This window comes from Anopheles gambiae, chromosome X, assembly GCF_943734735.2.
Source record: "Anopheles gambiae chromosome X, idAnoGambNW_F1_1, whole genome shotgun sequence".
NCBI lineage: Eukaryota > Metazoa > Arthropoda > Insecta > Diptera > Culicidae > Anopheles > Anopheles gambiae.
In genome coordinates this window covers 2,989,531-3,008,247 of record NC_064600.1, presented here as the reverse complement: position 1 = coordinate 3,008,247, position 18,717 = coordinate 2,989,531, and the positions used below count along the sequence as shown (strand labels likewise).

At 51.0% G+C, this 18,717-nt stretch overlaps 3 protein-coding genes across 5 annotated transcripts; 1 reads left to right on the top strand and 2 right to left on the bottom strand.

Moving 5' to 3' along the window:
• Positions 1-322: 322 nt before the first annotated feature.
• LOC1272086 (splicing factor 3B subunit 1) lies at positions 323-5,520 on the bottom strand. 2 transcript variants are annotated; one of them, XM_061663424.1, is made up of 7 exons: positions 5,340-5,513; positions 5,071-5,144; positions 4,870-5,008; positions 4,675-4,798; positions 4,323-4,402; positions 4,062-4,244; positions 323-3,992 (listed from the first exon to the last, which is right to left on the bottom strand). In XM_061663424.1, the coding sequence occupies exons 3-7, from the start codon at positions 4,912-4,914 to the stop codon at positions 720-722; spliced, it is 3,705 nt and encodes a 1,234-aa protein (XP_061519408.1). In that variant the 5' UTR covers positions 4,915-5,008; positions 5,071-5,144; positions 5,340-5,513; the 3' UTR covers positions 323-719. The 2 variants fall into 2 exon arrangements, with proteins under 2 accessions (XP_061519408.1, XP_310958.6); XM_310958.6 differs by having other exon boundaries at positions 4,870-5,144; positions 5,340-5,520.
• A 3,538-nt stretch (positions 5,521-9,058) lies between these two features.
• Positions 9,059-14,301, top strand: LOC133395063 (splicing factor 3B subunit 1-like). Of its 2 annotated transcripts, XM_061663324.1 has the most exons (7): positions 9,126-9,296; positions 9,492-9,565; positions 9,628-9,766; positions 9,838-9,961; positions 10,234-10,313; positions 10,392-10,574; positions 10,644-14,301. In XM_061663324.1, the coding sequence occupies exons 3-7, from the start codon at positions 9,722-9,724 to the stop codon at positions 13,914-13,916; spliced, it is 3,705 nt and encodes a 1,234-aa protein (XP_061519308.1). In that variant the 5' UTR covers positions 9,126-9,296; positions 9,492-9,565; positions 9,628-9,721; the 3' UTR covers positions 13,917-14,301. The 2 variants fall into 2 exon arrangements, with proteins under 2 accessions (XP_061519297.1, XP_061519308.1); XM_061663313.1 differs by having other exon boundaries at positions 9,059-9,296; positions 9,492-9,766.
• Positions 14,302-14,394: 93 nt separating this feature from the next.
• On the bottom strand, positions 14,395-15,465 carry LOC3289629 (pro-resilin). Its single transcript, XM_566226.3, has 3 exons — positions 15,162-15,465; positions 14,876-14,956; positions 14,395-14,794 (listed from the first exon to the last, which is right to left on the bottom strand). The coding sequence occupies exons 1-3, from the start codon at positions 15,252-15,254 to the stop codon at positions 14,666-14,668; spliced, it is 303 nt and encodes a 100-aa protein (XP_566226.2). The 5' UTR covers positions 15,255-15,465; the 3' UTR covers positions 14,395-14,665.
• Between the last annotated feature and the right edge of the window lie 3,252 nt (positions 15,466-18,717).

The window sequence follows — 18,717 nt, the reverse complement described above, 5'->3', positions numbered from 1 at the left end:
ATGCATGGTGATGGGAAAAAAATAAGTTTTCGTCTGCATCAATTCCGGCTAGCTCCAAAGTTTTGTGGAATCAAGTCCGGAATAGGAAATGGCTCCGGAACCGACTCCAGCATCGGAATCGGCACCGGAATTGATTCTGAACACGGTATCGGAATCGAGTAGGTCCGATTCCGAGCTCCCGCCACTAGTTACGATGATACGGGTGTGTTAAAATAATTATTTAATCTTCTCTTTATCATTTTCTTAATTAATCCTATTCGGATAAATATTTATTTTCGAAATATTTCGGAAAATGCACTTTCATTGAAAACACTCAAACGTCCACTTCCTAATTAAACGATTGTGTACAAATATATTATAGGTGCTAGACTTATCATAGATGCAATACAGAAAAAACCAAAACCTCCTGCATAGTATCGTCTATTCTTGGTTTTCACGAACCTCAAACTTGCAGTTCCTTTCTGTAAGATGGTATTCAAATATAATGATGCAGTTTGCAGCCAACACTGTAACACGACGCCTACCATCCGGACTGACCAAACCAATGGGAGCAAATCGTTCGACGCGTCCGTCGGTGCTGCAGATAGCCTAGATAGCCTGGTCGCTTCCCTTACAACTAACACGCTACAATTATTCAGTTATCCATGAGTTATGTACATTTTCGCACGACTGTGGAGTGCGCACACTTTTTTCACCGAGCCACACAAAAGACAAGAAGCTTAGAGGTTGTACTCTAGCTCGTACCGAATGTACTGGTTCTTGGGATCGTTGGTGATGCGCGGGTAGCCGACGATCAGCGCGTCCTGGGCGCCGATGTACAGCGAGTTGTAGATCTTCCAGTAGACGTCGCGCACCTTGCGGGCGGGATGGAACAGGCCCTGCAGCGTGTACTGCAGTATCTTGATCGGGCCGAGCGCCACCCGCAGCCCCTCGACCGCGTCCATGAACGCCTGCACCAGATGGGGCGACGTCTCGAAGATGTTCGGCCAGACGTAGTTCAGCAGATGGATGAGCGCGTCCTCGCACCCGAACCCGTACACGCCGAGCGCCATGTGCTTGATCGCGGCGCAGGCCGTCTGCCGGTGGACGAGGTCGCGATCCATCAGCGCGTCCTCCAGCAGCGGGCAGACGGCGTAGATGTAGTCCTTGCCCATCTCGCCGATGTACTCGAACAGGAAGGAGAGCGACTTGAGCACGCCGTTCTGCACGTTCAGCTCCGGCACGCGGTACTCGTTCATGAGCGCGGGCAGCACGGTGAACGGGCGGCACGTTTCCGCCACGATCGCGATGGCGACCGTGGTGCAGACGCGGTTCTGGCGCTCCTGCACCTTCAGGTTGTTGAGCAGCGTCGCCAGCACGTCGTGCGGCCCGATCGCCTTCGCGATGTACCCGAACGTGTTGACCGTCGCGCGCCGGATCGCCTTCTTGTGGGCCTTCAGCAGCTCGAGCAGCTCGAAGCAGATGCGCATCCACTCGCGCGCGGACACGTACTCGGGGCCGCGGTCCGCGATGCGCCCGACCAGATCGATGCAGTTCTCCTGCACCTTCTCGTGCCGGTTCTTCAGGATGGGCGTCAGCCGCGGCAGCAGATCCTTGATCGGGGGCGTCATCTTCGTCATGCCGATCACGTTCACGATCGCCTTCAGCGCGCCCAGTATCGAGCCGAGCACCTCCGGGTACTCCTCGCCGAGGTACTCGTACAGCACCACGCCGAGATGGCCCATCAGCTTCTCCTCCTGGCACGTCTTCATCACGACGGCGATGCGCGAGATCAGGTCGGCCGCCTGCTGCCGCACCTTGGCCGACTTGTTGTTCAGGCGCCACAGGATGGTGCCGCAGATCTGCGGCAGGTACGGCTTGACGCGCTTGCTCAGCTGGTTCACGATCGTGCCGAACCCGTTCAGCATCACCACGTCCTCGGTCGTCTGCTCCTGGAACGCGTACAGTATGCCGTCGATCAGCTGCTCCTCCAGGCGCGAGTCGATGTCGGCCGCGCCCAGGTTCGCCATGATCTTCTCGATCGTCTCCATCACCATCTTGCGGTACTGCTCGTTCTCGTCCTTGAGGTCGTCGACCACGCGGTTCACGATCTCGGACGCGCCGACCTTGTTCGCGATCTCGACCGTCGTGTCGACCAGCTGCCGGTAGTTGCGCCGGTCGAGCGCCATCCGGTGGTTCCAGAAGTGCTTGAAGAAGTGCGGCAGGATCTCCTCCTTGATGTACTGCGCCTCCACGCCGTCCGTCGCGCAGCACTGCTTCACCACCTTCAGCACGATCTTCTTCATCTCCTCGTCCGGCGACTGGAACTCGCGGATCAGGATCAGCATCACCTCGCGCGTGTAGTAGTTCGCGTACTCGGCGTCCATCAGCGGGATCAGGTAGCCGATGGCCTTCAGGAACGCGGCCAGCCCCTTGCCGCGGTGCGTCCGGATGCCCTTCCACAGCGGCTTCAGCACCGAGTCGAACGACTCGATGCCGTACGGCGTGGCCGCCTCGGCCAGCGCCGCCAGCGCCAGGGCCGTGATCGTGCGCACCTTCTGCTGCTCGTCCACCAGCCCGTGCTCGATGATCTCGACCAGCGACTTGAGGTGGGGCAGGATGGCGCAGCCCATCAGGATCGCGATCTGCTGCACGATCTTGATGCCGGTGTGGCGCGCCTGCCACGACTTCTTGCTCTTGCACACCGCCTTCAGGAAGGGCAGCAGCGACGGGATGCCCAGCGCGGACGCGACGACGGCGAACGCGCGCGCGGTCGTGTTGCGCACGTACTCGTCGATGTTGTCAATGTCCGGGCGCATCGTCGAGATCATCGTGGCCAGCCCGGCCGCCTTCGCCAGGTTCGAGATGATCTCACGCCCCTCCACGCGCGCATAGTAGTCCTCGTCGATCAGCAGCGGCTCGATCACGACCAGTATCTTGTGCACGTACGGTCGCACCAGATCGTCCAGCTTGTACAGGATGCGGTCGATCACCTTCACCAGCAGATGGCGCTCCTGGTCCTCGAGCGTGGGGCTCATCAGCAGCGGCAGGATCTGGTTGAACAGCGGGCCCGCGCCGAACTCGCGCGACTTGTCGGTGATCTGGCGCAGGGCCGCCTTGCGCATCGGCGGCGTGCCGTTCTTGATCTTCAGCAGCAGCTTCATGATCTTGCGCTCCTTCTGCTCCTCCGGGCTGAGGGCGTCCTCGTCCACCTCCACCAGCAGCTTGTCGAAGTACTGCGCGTCCTCCGGCTTCATGAACGGCAGGTTGCCCTTGGGCTGGTTGTCCACGAACTTGGCCGATTTGTCCTCGGTCTGGATGAAGAAGGCGGCCGGTGTGCCGGCGATCGGCGTCGGCGTAGCGGTCAGCTTGCGGGCCGGCGTCCGGATCGGGATGTAGCCGGCCGGCGGGGGCAGAATCTTGTACCCGGGCGGGAACATCACGTCCAGCTCCTCGTCGGTGAACGGCCGGTTGCGCTCGTCGATCTCCTTCTCCCACCGGTACGCTTGCAGCTGCTCGGGCGTCATGGACGCGAGATGGCCCGGCGTCGGCGTTGCCATCGCCATCGCCTTGTGCCCGATGGGCGTCGTGCCGCCGGGCGTGAGCAGCGGGGTCGCGTGACCCGGCGTCGTCGTGCCGTGCGGTGTCGGCGTCATCGCAATCGACGGCGTCATTGCCGACGGGGTGGCATTCGAGGGGGTTTCATCCCAGCGCGACCGTCGCTTGGAGGCGGGCGTCGTGCCCTCGAGCAGTACGCCGTCGCCCGACACGCGATCGGCCCGGGGAGTTTCGGCCCACGAGTGGCCCGGCGTTTCGCGCTCGGTTTTCGGCGTCTCGTCCCAGCGATTGCGCCTGGTCGACTTTTCGGCGGGCGTTTCCCGACCGGGCGTGGTCGCCGCACCGGACACGTGGGCCGGTGTTGCGTCCCAGATGCGCACGTTCGGTGTGGCGCCGGGCGTCTCGCTGCCCTTGTGTCCGGGCGTTTCGTCCCACCGGTGGTCGGCTGGTGTTTTCTGCGGAAGAAACGAACGTGTCACGGAACGGTGCGTGCAAATGGTAGCGCGTTCGGCTGCACTGCTTACCTCGGCATCCCACGATGGGGTCGCTGGCACGGCGAGCTTCTTCGGCGCTACAAACTGCTCGTCGACTGCTTGATCCCAGCGGCCACGCTTCTTCGCCTCGACCGGTGCCGGTTTCGCGGCCTGCGCGGTCGAATTGATTTTCAGCGAGCCATCCTTCGCCTTTTCCTGGATTTTCTTACGAAGCTGTTGGACGAAAGACGGGGTACAAATGTAAAACCACCTTGCTTTCGGAGGGAACCGCGGCTTCGACGAGCAACTTACCTCTGCTTCCTCGCCCTTCAGCATCTGTTCGCGCATAATCTCCGTGTACGATCGCGAGCCCACATCCGGCGTTTTGCCTCCTGCAATAAATGTTGGCAACAAAACAAGGTGTAGTGATTTACTTTCAGTAGGTTTTCATAATCGAAACGTACGTACGACTTTCGGCATTAGTCAAATGCTTCTAACACCGCATGACGGCAGTCTTTCAACCGTTTCTAAACCCCTTTCAAACAAACCATCTCTAGGAAAAGGAAAACATTCAGTCTGTGAACCAGATTGTTTCCCCTGCCTCGTTTCCAGGCCTTCTACGTGCTTCTACTTGCTTCTTCTATCCTACGACCCACATACGTACCATCTGCAAACGGATCGACACGCTCCGGTGAAATGACCAGCCGTCTTCGCTTTTGTCTGTATTCATCCTCCTTCTCCGCCACCGTCGGTTTACGTCGCTCGGCAAACGGATCGTGGTCCTCGCCCTGGGAACGAAACAAAGCACATTAGCGACAAAGAAGCGCTGGCAGACGAACCATCGGACGACCATGCTTACCTGGCCCATCTCGTTGAGCAGTGCCGCCGGTGCCGTGTAACCCATGGGTCGGTTGTTCCGCCCGATGGGCAAGCCCTCGTCCTCCTCATCGTCGATGTCGTCGTTTGGCGCGATCGATGTGACGTATCCCTCGTATTTGCTGTTGGTATCACCGCCATCGTAAAGATCAATGTCGAAGTACCCTCTGTCGGCCAAACCTACCCCCTTATCCTTTGCCGCTTCGGCGTTCAGCTCCTTCTTCTTGGCCTGCAAGTCCCGGATGTGAGACTCGATGTCTGCAACGAAACAAAGACGATGAGCTTACTGTATCGACTGTGCCACTGCGGGGCCATGGTGGGCTTTTCACACTGCTGGCGCACCGACTCGCCAAACATATGCGTCTCGGAGCGGGTGGCGAAATCACCCCACAATGTGAACCGTGCTTGCGGTGTGCCGCACCAAACTGGCCTTCTGCTGATTGGTCTACTTACCCTCGTGAGTACGTGCTATGTTTTCCATCACTTTAGAAATTAATTAACTTACAGAAAGGTGTACTTTTCTCTGTTTGGTCTTATTCTACAATTATTATTCTATTCGCAAATGCAGAAGCTTGTATTGACGTTTTGCTTACGACTCCGGTACCAGCAGGCTGCATCATTGCCCGCTTGCATGACAACAACAGTGACACATGCTTTATGGGAAGCCGACGGGGCGCTGTGGTAGCTTCGGTCTACATGGCTTCGGTGCTATAAAATGTGGTAAAATCACAGCACCATTGAGCGAGAATGTCTGAGAACGTCGCTCTCGTGCTGTTTTACTGTAAAAGTAATTTAAACATCGTTTATAGGCGAAAGGCCATGAGAGTGACAAAATGCTGACAAATTTTTCAAAACGTAAGCTTTTGTCACTTTTTTGAGCTTTTGTCAAAGTTTGTAACCTGGAGCAGCTAAGAAATAAAGTTGACAAAAGTTGACAAAAAATGACAAAATTTGACGTTCCCGACGTTCCCCCCTTGTTCATTCCAACTTCTAATTCCTTCCCTACCCGCAAATTTCTGTTAACCTTTAAGTTGGCAACCGGATACCCGGGTATTTTTTTCTACTTTAAACTGCCATAACTTTTGATTCATTGCTTTTATTGACCTGAAATTTTACGTAGCCTCCCAACTTTTAATTTCTGATTTTTTGGCGCATAAGTTGTAATTTTAAACAGCCTGTAAGTATTTTATTTTGATTTTTTTTAACTTTACCACGTAAGTTGGCAACCAGCATACCCGGGTATTCCATACATTTTGTATGGAGAATGACGTTTCTCTTCTTCCTCTTTTCGTATTGTGCTTATTTTCGAGTCAAATTCAAGCGATTCCAAATTTCAATTTGACCGTTATTTTTATAATAAAATGAAAAAACTTAATGAATAAATGAAATAGAAGAGAATATATGGTCGGCATTACTTGCTTACAGCATTAAAATATAGAAAGCATAGTTTACCTATGAAAATCGTTAATTTTTTGCATTAAAACGTGTGGAATACCCGGGTATGCCGGTTGCCAACTTACGTGTGTAAATCTGGTTGCCAACTCTACGGTTAAATGCCTTCTAATCGCCTTGTAATCGCCGGCGAATTGAAGGCGATCAGCAGTGCATTTAGGAGTAATGAAATGCCTTTGAAATATGTTAATGAAAAACTTCGATTTGAATTTGAAATTTGATATTGCAACTGTCAAAAGAAAACCTTACAAGCGTCTTCAGTACTGCACTGTTGTAGTGTTCTCAGATATGAGCGTGAGATTCGATAGCACGATTTACGTGTAATGATGTTTTGCGTTAAGCCCTGACCTATTTCACTTTGATGAAAATGGTCCGCATTATTCAGTTGTTAAATAACAACCCGTTTAAATGTGTTAATATATCAAACGCATTTCAATAGCTCTTATAAAAGGACAAATTAGAGAAAAACATATTTCATCCTAAAAAAGAAGATTGCCCAAGTAGCACAATCCTGTTAAGAAACCGTTAAAAGTATGCCTAAAGGTATTACTTTTAGCTTTCCATACAGCAGTAATTCTAGGGCTTAAAACACTGCGTAACGCTTTCCTTGCTTCGTCAATGTTTCGTTAAATCTTAAAATTTAACCGGTATTTTTAACGAAAAAGATCAAAATTAACGAAAAAATCGACAGAGATGTCTATATTTTTCTTTCTCTTTCGTTAGGGACATGCAAGGTCTTCGTTAAGCTCAATGTGCTTATATTTTCGTGAAATAAATTAATAAATAAAACACTTATTCGTTTATTGAATAACACAATTTCACTTGGTAACCGCATTACACAATTTTCTTTCATTACGCGGATTTCGTCAATCTTCATCGTGGAGGTCAGCTGCTGCCGTGTACGGAAAACATGATGTCCAAACGCTATCCGAATCGAAAATGCTGCGAAATATAAAACTTATGTAGCTCATGTGAAGAGAATGGTAATATCGTTACATTGACCTGTTGTAAAAGCACGATGATACACAAATTAAACAATAGCTGATAGAAATTGTCGCAGACGCTTGGTTTTGTTGCCATCTACACACAAGCTATACACACGAAGCTTGACGAACTTTTTGACATAAGAAATGGAGGCGCCATGTACGTGACCATGTACAGTATGTCTCAAAAATTATCGTCATCAAGAGCATATTATTTTGCCCAAGAAAATAAATATTTTTATGAAGATTTTTCTCATTTGCCAATATTGCATACCCTTTATCAAACTCTTCACATGTATTATTTAAAAACTATGAAATTTTTTTTTATTCTTAAATTCTTTTTTTATTATAACCGCAGATTGAAATAGAGGAATAAAAGAAAACACATAGTTTTCGTACAGTTAAACAAAACAAATATTTTGGTGTGAAAATAAATACGCATTATTATATAAATAATAATGAAAAATGATTTTTCGAATATTGAATAAATTGGAAATGGTGTAGATAAAATTTGAAAAACACTGTGTGTTATATTGACCAGAATAAAAAAAAACGAGGATAACGGAATACGTCGTTATGCTGTAACGCTGGCAAATGTCATATTCTCTTAAGAAACTCTATTTGATTTTTAACGGCTTTAAAAAACTGTTAATAATCAAATAGAGTTTCTTAAGGCTACTTGGGTGAACATAGTGAAATTAAAAAACAATTTTCGAAAGGTATCAATTTTATCTTGCTACTCAATAAATTTAGTTTAAACGAATAATAGCAAGAAACTGTTGATATGAATTGAAATAAACACAAAAAAGAGAAAAGTTCTCATTAAAATCAGGATTTGAACACACACTTTCTTGGTTAGGAACTGAAAGCATTATCACTGCTTTATTTGTCAGTGCAGTACAGAGGGCATAAGAAAACTCTCAAAGTGAAATAAAACTCTACTGTGTGGCTATATAACCAACAGATGGCGCCAGCAGCTTTTTTTTATATTTTTATAACGCATCAGTCATTTGCCGTCTGTACGAAGTATTTTTATGTTCATTTGAGTGTGAGAGCTTCAGCCGTTTAGAACCCATTTGATGTTTTTTTTTTTTGCAAAACCATAAACGATGTTTAAATTACTTTTACAGTAAAACAGCACGAGAGCGACGTTCTCAGACATTCTCGCTCAATGGTGCTGTGATTTTGCCACATTTTATAGCACCGAAGCCATGTAGACCAAGGTGGATTAAAAATATCAGGTGGTGGATTAGGGCCTTTGGGGGGGTCGCCATAGTTGAGGGACTTTACGTCATTTTAGAACCGTTGACCATTGGTTTCCGCACACAAAGCTTAGCAAATATAACAGATTTCTTTGTTATTATGTGCATTTTAGTGTGTCTATTGATTTTATCGAAAAAACGTAATATATTAACAAAAGATTTGATCATTTGTTTATGCACGAAATTTAAAACCATGCTAGCATGAGTTCTAATCTCAAGTAAATTGCGGCCATGCGGCTCGTAGATAATGAGGAATTAATGTAAAAATTGAACAAAAAAAATGATTTCTTATTTTTTATCATCAAAAATGTCGAAAACACAAAGGTGATGTCGAAAAATGGGGTAGATAAATTATATGAACAAATTTAATTAATGTAAACAAAGTTTGAATCCTGGGGACCTTACGTCAAGTGACGAATTGTCAAAATGCACCAGAGTCCACCACCTGATATTTTTAAATCCACCTTGATGTAGACCGAAGCTACCACAGCGCCCTGTCGGCTTCCCATAAAGCATGTGTCACTGTTGTTGTCATGCAAGCGGGCAATGATGCAGCCTGCTGGTACCGGAGTCGTAAGCAAAACGTCAATACAAGCTTCTGCATTTGCGAATAGAATAATAATTGTAGAATAAAACCAAACAGTGAAAAGTTCACCTTTCTGTAAGTTAATTAATTTCTAAAGTGATGGAAAACATAGCACGTACTCACGAGGGTAAGTAGACCAATCAGCAGAAGGCCAGTTTGGTGCGGCACACCGCCAGCACGGTTCACATTGTGGGGTGATTTCGCCACCCGCCCCGAGACGCATATGTTTGGCGAGTCGGTGCGCCAGCAGTGTGAAAAGCCCACCATGGCCCCGCAGTGGCACAGTCGATACAGTAAGCTCATCGTCTTTGTTTCGTTGCAGACATCGAGTCTCACATCCGGGACTTGCAGGCCAAGAAGAAGGAGCTGAACGCCGAAGCGGCAAAGGATAAGGGGGTAGGTTTGGCCGACAGAGGGTACTTCGACATTGATCTTTACGATGGCGGTGATACCAACAGCAAATACGAGGGATACGTCACATCGATCGCGCCAAACGACGACATCGACGATGAGGAGGACGAGGGCTTGCCCATCGGGCGGAACAACCGACCCATGGGTTACACGGCACCGGCGGCACTGCTCAACGAGATGGGCCAGGTAAGCATGGTCGTCCGATGGTTCGTCTGCCAGCGCTTCTTTGTCGCTAATGTGCTTTGTTTCGTTCCCAGGGCGAGGACCACGATCCGTTTGCCGAGCGACGTAAACCGACGGTGGCGGAGAAGGAGGATGAATACAGACAAAAGCGAAGACGGCTGGTCATTTCACCGGAGCGTGTCGATCCGTTTGCAGATGGTACGTATGTGGGTCGTAGGATAGAAGAAGCAAGTAGAAGCACGTAGAAGGCCTGGAAACGAGGCAGGGGAAACAATCTGGTTCACAGACTGAATGTTTTCCTTTTCCTAGAGATGGTTTGTTTGAAAGGGGTTTAGAAACGGTTGAAAGACTGCCGTCATGCGGTGTTAGAAGCATTTGACTAATGCCGAAAGTCGTACGTACGTTTCGATTATGAAAACCTACTGAAAGTAAATCACTACACCTTGTTTTGTTGCCAACATTTATTGCAGGAGGCAAAACGCCGGATGTGGGCTCGCGATCGTACACGGAGATTATGCGCGAACAGATGCTGAAGGGCGAGGAAGCAGAGGTAAGTTGCTCGTCGAAGCCGCGGTTCCCTCCGAAAGCAAGGTGGTTTTACATTTGTACCCCGTCTTTCGTCCAACAGCTTCGTAAGAAAATCCAGGAAAAGGCGAAGGATGGCTCGCTGAAAATCAATTCGACCGCGCAGGCCGCGAAACCGGCACCGGTCGAGGCGAAGAAGCGTGGCCGCTGGGATCAAGCAGTCGACGAGCAGTTTGTAGCGCCGAAGAAGCTCGCCGTGCCAGCGACCCCATCGTGGGATGCCGAGGTAAGCAGTGCAGCCGAACGCGCTACCATTTGCACGCACCGTTCCGTGACACGTTCGTTTCTTCCGCAGAAAACACCAGCCGACCACCGGTGGGACGAAACGCCCGGACACAAGGGCAGCGAGACGCCCGGCGCCACACCGAACGTGCGCATCTGGGACGCAACACCGGCCCACGTGTCCGGTGCGGCGACCACGCCCGGTCGGGAAACGCCCGCCGAAAAGTCGACCAGGCGCAATCGCTGGGACGAGACGCCGAAAACCGAGCGCGAAACGCCGGGCCACTCGTGGGCCGAAACTCCCCGGGCCGATCGCGTGTCGGGCGACGGCGTACTGCTCGAGGGCACGACGCCCGCCTCCAAGCGACGGTCGCGCTGGGATGAAACCCCCTCGAATGCCACCCCGTCGGCAATGACGCCGTCGATTGCGATGACGCCGACACCGCACGGCACGACGACGCCGGGTCACGCGACCCCGCTGCTCACGCCCGGCGGCACGACGCCCATCGGGCACAAGGCGATGGCGATGGCAACGCCGACGCCGGGCCATCTCGCGTCCATGACGCCCGAGCAGCTGCAAGCGTACCGGTGGGAGAAGGAGATCGACGAGCGCAACCGGCCGTTCACCGACGAGGAGCTGGACGTGATGTTCCCGCCCGGGTACAAGATTCTGCCCCCGCCGGCCGGCTACATCCCGATCCGGACGCCGGCCCGCAAGCTGACCGCTACGCCGACGCCGATCGCCGGCACACCGGCCGCCTTCTTCATCCAGACCGAGGACAAATCGGCCAAGTTCGTGGACAACCAGCCCAAGGGCAACCTGCCGTTCATGAAGCCGGAGGACGCGCAGTACTTCGACAAGCTGCTGGTGGAGGTGGACGAGGACGCCCTCAGCCCGGAGGAGCAGAAGGAGCGCAAGATCATGAAGCTGCTGCTGAAGATCAAGAACGGCACGCCGCCGATGCGCAAGGCGGCCCTGCGCCAGATCACCGACAAGTCGCGCGAGTTCGGCGCGGGCCCGCTGTTCAACCAGATCCTGCCGCTGCTGATGAGCCCCACGCTCGAGGACCAGGAGCGCCATCTGCTGGTGAAGGTGATCGACCGCATCCTGTACAAGCTGGACGATCTGGTGCGACCGTACGTGCACAAGATACTGGTCGTGATCGAGCCGCTGCTGATCGACGAGGACTACTATGCGCGCGTGGAGGGGCGTGAGATCATCTCGAACCTGGCGAAGGCGGCCGGGCTGGCCACGATGATCTCGACGATGCGCCCGGACATTGACAACATCGACGAGTACGTGCGCAACACGACCGCGCGCGCGTTCGCCGTCGTCGCGTCCGCGCTGGGCATCCCGTCGCTGCTGCCCTTCCTGAAGGCGGTGTGCAAGAGCAAGAAGTCGTGGCAGGCGCGCCACACCGGCATCAAGATCGTGCAGCAGATCGCGATCCTGATGGGCTGCGCCATCCTGCCCCACCTCAAGTCGCTGGTCGAGATCATCGAGCACGGGCTGGTGGACGAGCAGCAGAAGGTGCGCACGATCACGGCCCTGGCGCTGGCGGCGCTGGCCGAGGCGGCCACGCCGTACGGCATCGAGTCGTTCGACTCGGTGCTGAAGCCGCTGTGGAAGGGCATCCGGACGCACCGCGGCAAGGGGCTGGCCGCGTTCCTGAAGGCCATCGGCTACCTGATCCCGCTGATGGACGCCGAGTACGCGAACTACTACACGCGCGAGGTGATGCTGATCCTGATCCGCGAGTTCCAGTCGCCGGACGAGGAGATGAAGAAGATCGTGCTGAAGGTGGTGAAGCAGTGCTGCGCGACGGACGGCGTGGAGGCGCAGTACATCAAGGAGGAGATCCTGCCGCACTTCTTCAAGCACTTCTGGAACCACCGGATGGCGCTCGACCGGCGCAACTACCGGCAGCTGGTCGACACGACGGTCGAGATCGCGAACAAGGTCGGCGCGTCCGAGATCGTGAACCGCGTGGTCGACGACCTCAAGGACGAGAACGAGCAGTACCGCAAGATGGTGATGGAGACGATCGAGAAGATCATGGCGAACCTGGGCGCGGCCGACATCGACTCGCGCCTGGAGGAGCAGCTGATCGACGGCATACTGTACGCGTTCCAGGAGCAGACGACCGAGGACGTGGTGATGCTGAACGGGTTCGGCACGATCGTGAACCAGCTGAGCAAGCGCGTCAAGCCGTACCTGCCGCAGATCTGCGGCACCATCCTGTGGCGGCTGAACAACAAGTCGGCCAAGGTGCGGCAGCAGGCGGCCGACCTGATCTCGCGCATCGCCGTCGTGATGAAGACGTGCCAGGAGGAGAAGCTGATGGGCCATCTCGGCGTGGTGCTGTACGAGTACCTCGGCGAGGAGTACCCGGAGGTGCTCGGCTCGATACTGGGCGCGCTGAAGGCGATCGTGAACGTGATCGGCATGACGAAGATGACGCCCCCGATCAAGGATCTGCTGCCGCGGCTGACGCCCATCCTGAAGAACCGGCACGAGAAGGTGCAGGAGAACTGCATCGATCTGGTCGGGCGCATCGCGGACCGCGGCCCCGAGTACGTGTCCGCGCGCGAGTGGATGCGCATCTGCTTCGAGCTGCTCGAGCTGCTGAAGGCCCACAAGAAGGCGATCCGGCGCGCGACGGTCAACACGTTCGGGTACATCGCGAAGGCGATCGGGCCGCACGACGTGCTGGCGACGCTGCTCAACAACCTGAAGGTGCAGGAGCGCCAGAACCGCGTCTGCACCACGGTCGCCATCGCGATCGTGGCGGAAACGTGCCGCCCGTTCACCGTGCTGCCCGCGCTCATGAACGAGTACCGCGTGCCGGAGCTGAACGTGCAGAACGGCGTGCTCAAGTCGCTCTCCTTCCTGTTCGAGTACATCGGCGAGATGGGCAAGGACTACATCTACGCCGTCTGCCCGCTGCTGGAGGACGCGCTGATGGATCGCGACCTCGTCCACCGGCAGACGGCCTGCGCCGCGATCAAGCACATGGCGCTCGGCGTGTACGGGTTCGGGTGCGAGGACGCGCTCATCCATCTGCTGAACTACGTCTGGCCGAACATCTTCGAGACGTCGCCCCATCTGGTGCAGGCGTTCATGGACGCGGTCGAGGGGCTGCGGGTGGCGCTCGGCCCGATCAAGATACTGCAGTACACGCTGCAGGGCCTGTTCCATCCCGCCCGCAAGGTGCGCGACGTCTACTGGAAGATCTACAACTCGCTGTACATCGGCGCCCAGGACGCGCTGATCGTCGGCTACCCGCGCATCACCAACGATCCCAAGAACCAGTACATTCGGTACGAGCTAGAGTACAACCTCTAAGCTTCTGGTCTTTTGTGTGGCTCGGTGAAAAAAGTGTGCGCACTCCACAGTCGTGCGAAAATGTACATAACTCATGGATAACTGAATAATTGTAGCGTGTTAGTTGTAAGGGAAGCGACCAGGCTATCTAGGCTATCTGCAGCACCGACGGACGCGTCGAACGATTTGCTCTCATTGGTTTGGTCAGTCCGGATGGTAGGCGTCGTGTTACAGTGTTGGCTGAACAGGGACAAGTGAACGAAAAGGACTCTGGTTCCTAAGAATAGACGAAATTGTGTAGGAAGAAGGTAAAGAGTTATGATTTTACTTTAGCCCATCTATGATAAGTATTGCTCCGATAGTGTGCACCACAAAGGCAAATAAATATTTTTAGCAACAATCACAACCTTGAAAGCGTTCGAAAGTCAATTCAAAATTGAAAAAAACGCTCTGACAAATGTTTCGAAAGATTATTAAAATACAAGTAAAGAACGAACGCTTCACTTGAACCTTGCAGGCAGGACCGCTGAAGGAGGTAACTTTATTTACAATAATCCTATCTTTCCAACCCCAGCTGATGGACGTAGCGACTCACAGTGTTTTATAAATTAAATATCCTAATCTCTCCAATGCCTTCCCAACACAGCTAAACCAAGCAAACCAATCAGGCACCATCCTCCAAGCTCCAATCCAAGCATGCGGGCACATTTAAAACAAAATTCGGCGAGGGTTAACAGTATCGGCAGGCAGACGTTGGTCGATCCAGCGCACTAACCGGACAGCGGGTTCGCGTTATCCTGGAAGTCGACTTCCGGCTGGAAGCCACCCTCCTTGTCCACGATGTACTTGATTGTCATGAGCCGCCCGTCCGGCAGCCAGACCGAGTACCGGCCCGTTACCTGGATGGGAAAGAGCAGAAGGACACACAACACTGTAGGCGCTGCGAATGCTTGGCGAATGTCGCTTTTACCGAATCGTACCTTGCCCGCCGTATCGCCCGCCTCATTTTTGTCGAAGAAAAGCTGCTTCTCCGGGTCCTTCACTTCGTACTTGTACTCGTACTACAACAGGGTAAAAAAAAAAAAAACAAAAAGAACCGGGTGTGTGAGTGTTATCAAAATTGGGAACTCTGTATGCACTTTCAGGGTGGGATGAATAATGCACCAAGCAATTCTTCAAAATTCTCGCCATTTAAAGCACACAACGAGCAACGACATCTCTTGGCAGCTCACCACCAGCAACACCACTGTGGCACGTGCTACTTACTGCTTCATACTTTTCGGCCTGCGGTGCTGCCTCCAGGCAAACGGCACAAACACTCAGCACCACGCCCACCAACACTAGCACCTTCAGGGACATGATAGGGATGGATCGTTCGGTTGACGGTTGATCGGTAGACGGGAAACGGTGGACGGCGTGCGACAGACACTCTGGTGATCGGACAGTCGGGCGAGATCAGAAGATCACACTACTTATCACACGCGGTGGGACGCTCATTCGGGTTGAAGATGTTCCGCAAAGGCCCGGTTCGGATGGCTCTGCTGCACTGGATGCTACCGACCGTGCTGCGGCCGATATTTATAGGACGTTTCCAGCGCAAACACTATCCTTCCCAAAACGGCTCGAGCAGAGGGAAGGACGTTTCGTGCCGATGGGGCCCCATCGGTGTGGAATCTGCCAAACCTATTTTCCAACCGAAGGGTTGGTCCCAACGGCACGACAACGGCATCGCACGAACGGCATCGGGGGGGGGGAGTACTTTTGCGTGGTCCGCTGCTTCTGTCTGGCAAGAGGCCCTTTGACATTTCATCTGCCTGATCGAATCGGCCGGGCTGATCTTCTCGCTGGCCGGGTTGTGTGGATGGATCGTGTCGTTTCAATTAAACCAAGAACGGGGCAAGATCTCGTGCCTAAACATCACCATCAACATCGCGACAGTGGCTCGTGACGATTTGGGGACGCTACTTGGTGGGAGAAGATGTCTACTGAATTGTTTCGTAAAAGTGGGCACTTAATAAGTGGTGTTCGCAAATGATTCGGAAGTGAACATTTGAATAGATTTCATGTCACATACTAAGGTCAGAATCGGTTTGTTTTAGAGATATCAGATCAGATCAGATAGGTGTTATAGAGTACAGAGAAATTTAAAAAAAGGAGACATCAAAATTGCTTATTGGTTTGTCATGAATGTCTAAAAGGAAAAAGATGTCCAAACTAGCGATCACGAAGTATGTTTTTTGGTATTTCAATAATGTTTTACAATGTGATATTTGTGTCGGTTTATGATATCTGTACAAGAAGATATCTAAGCTTAGAATGACTTGAAAATTGAATACCAACTATTTCCACGTAATTTAGAAACTAGACAAAATACATAAAATTGTCTGAAATACGCGTAAAAGTCGCAAGCGAAATCATTGCAGAATGCAGATACTCAATATCCTATTGAGCAATTAGGATAAAGTTTAACATAATTGAATGAAATGGTATTTCAAATGTATACTGCTGATGTACCCGCAACCTTTTGCGCAAATGACTGTATCCTTAGTCAGATATTTATTGTTGCCACTGTACTTCACAACAGACATATTAGGCCACAGAAGACACAGTGGATCCTCCTCGCCTCTATGCGGCTCGGCCCAGCCAATGTGTCCCGAATAACAACCGATTCAATCAATCGCTTCACTCTAATCCATCGCGATAATGTCTCACTTTTGGGCCCGTTGGGCCGCCTCCCGCACAGGTAGCTAATCTGCTCCGAATCTCTGCATTTCCATTTCCATGCCATAGCGAGATTACAAATGTCACCCGAAAGGTGCGATCGGAATGGAACACGGCACGGTTCGCTCCACCAAGCCGCACCACTGCCCTAAATAGAAATGAAGTCCGCGGCGATGTCGCACACGCTTGACGCTGGGCCCGCTGCTGCAAACCTTACCTTGACGGCGAGCGCAAAGCAATGCAGCGAATGAATGTGCAAGCGCGCTGCAGCGAGAAGGCGCCACTGTGACATGCATGTTGCAGGAATGCATCTTCTTGGAGCCGTGTGCTCTAGTACCTTACCCTTCGACAGTGTATGTGTCTGTGTGTGTGTGAGAGAGGTACTGGGATGTCTAAATGCCGGGTCGATCACGATGATGGTTGGATGCACCTTGTTCACTGCTTATCCCCCTCATCTTGCGGGTGGCATGTTTTGCATTCGCTCTTTCTTAACGGTAGACATCCACCGAGGTCGCACAGAATAAGATTGTCCTCGAGTTTTTGGAGCTGGAATTACTTCCATGGGAAGAACAGCACTGGGAGTTTTTTTTCCAGTAACGCCTTGTACGGAGGATTGGTGTTACTTGCGTGTTACTCTGCATTTACATAGAACACATATATTTATCATTTTAGGTAATTGGTAATAACGAAGATGCATCTAGGATGTATTATATTTCGTGTATTTTTGCTATTGAAGCTATACTTTGCCCGTAGATTATAATGCCTACATGGAATTAGTTGTCTTCTATGGTTGCGTCAATCGTCTGTACTGTTGTTTTGAATGTTCAAACCTCAGTAACATCAGGATTTTAGTGTATCTGGACTAATGCATCGTGAATTAACGGAAGTTCTGATTTCCATTTTCTGGCAATAGAAGCTTAAAAGCCTCAAATCAAATCCAAGCTAGAGTATTTTGAAACGTAATTTGAAAGTAGTATCAGTCAGTCGTTACTCGTGGCTGTGGTCGGCACCAGCTTCTTAACAGTTCCTGCTACCCCTGATGCAGTCACACGAATTCTAAGTCGAATTTGTTTGCTAGCAAACATCCTCTGGCATTTTACTGGACTAGCATGGGAAACCCGTGCAACCGAAGCACTTCAAAACTGCACAAGCTTTTGCATCCTCTATTCGAATGATTACGGAGAATTCAATGCGTATTGTCACATTACGTGACATAGCTCACATTTTGTAGGAAGTCCTTCAGGAGTTCAGGAGTTTTTGTAGCCCATAGTAGATATAATTCCCCTGATCAATCCATCTCCGGACATTGCAGTAGCTCTTGTGCTTGTACATAGGACTCCAGGCCAAATACTACAATTTTTCCAACTCTACCCATGTGAAAGCTTCCACGGCTTTAATCATATTGGTTCATGATATACGTATTTCTACGTATTTAAGTGATCCTATCAATGATGTATGTGTCATCGGATGATCCATAGATTTGGAGAGAAGAATATGTTCTGCAAACTGTTCCTCACTCCAAGAAGTTTGTACTTTTGGAGCGGGTTTAAGTATAGAAGAGCCTCAGAAAGCTATGGTTGAGGTCAATCTGTACGAGGATTCCACAAGCCAACAACCAGTAGAACAGCATGAGCTCCAATATTGTAAAAATTAAACTAATTTTGAGTTTAGTTTTAGTCTAATATGGAGTTTCAAGCGGAACAATTCTAGCGATCCACAAGGTTTCAAATCCAATGAATTAAAAATATGAACTTCAGTCTTGATTTCTATTAAGAGACAACAAAGATACATTAACTAGCAAATAACATCTTTCGAGACCGGAGGTTCCACAGGAAGAACGTTCACGAGTTGGTTCACATAAAAATCAAAATTCAATTTGTTTTACAAAAGTAGCGATTGTGATTCGACAACTGTTTAGTTTTTAGCAGCTTTCTGTGGGCTACGGCCTTTGCCAACAGATTGAAAGGGATGTTATTGTAGGTACAGCAATCATTAGGTGACATTAGCGTTGGCCAGGCGGGTTGTTCAACAAACTTTGAATTGTGATGAAAAATAATGGTTTGCGCAAACAGCCACTAACGCTTGCTGACAATCGAACAGA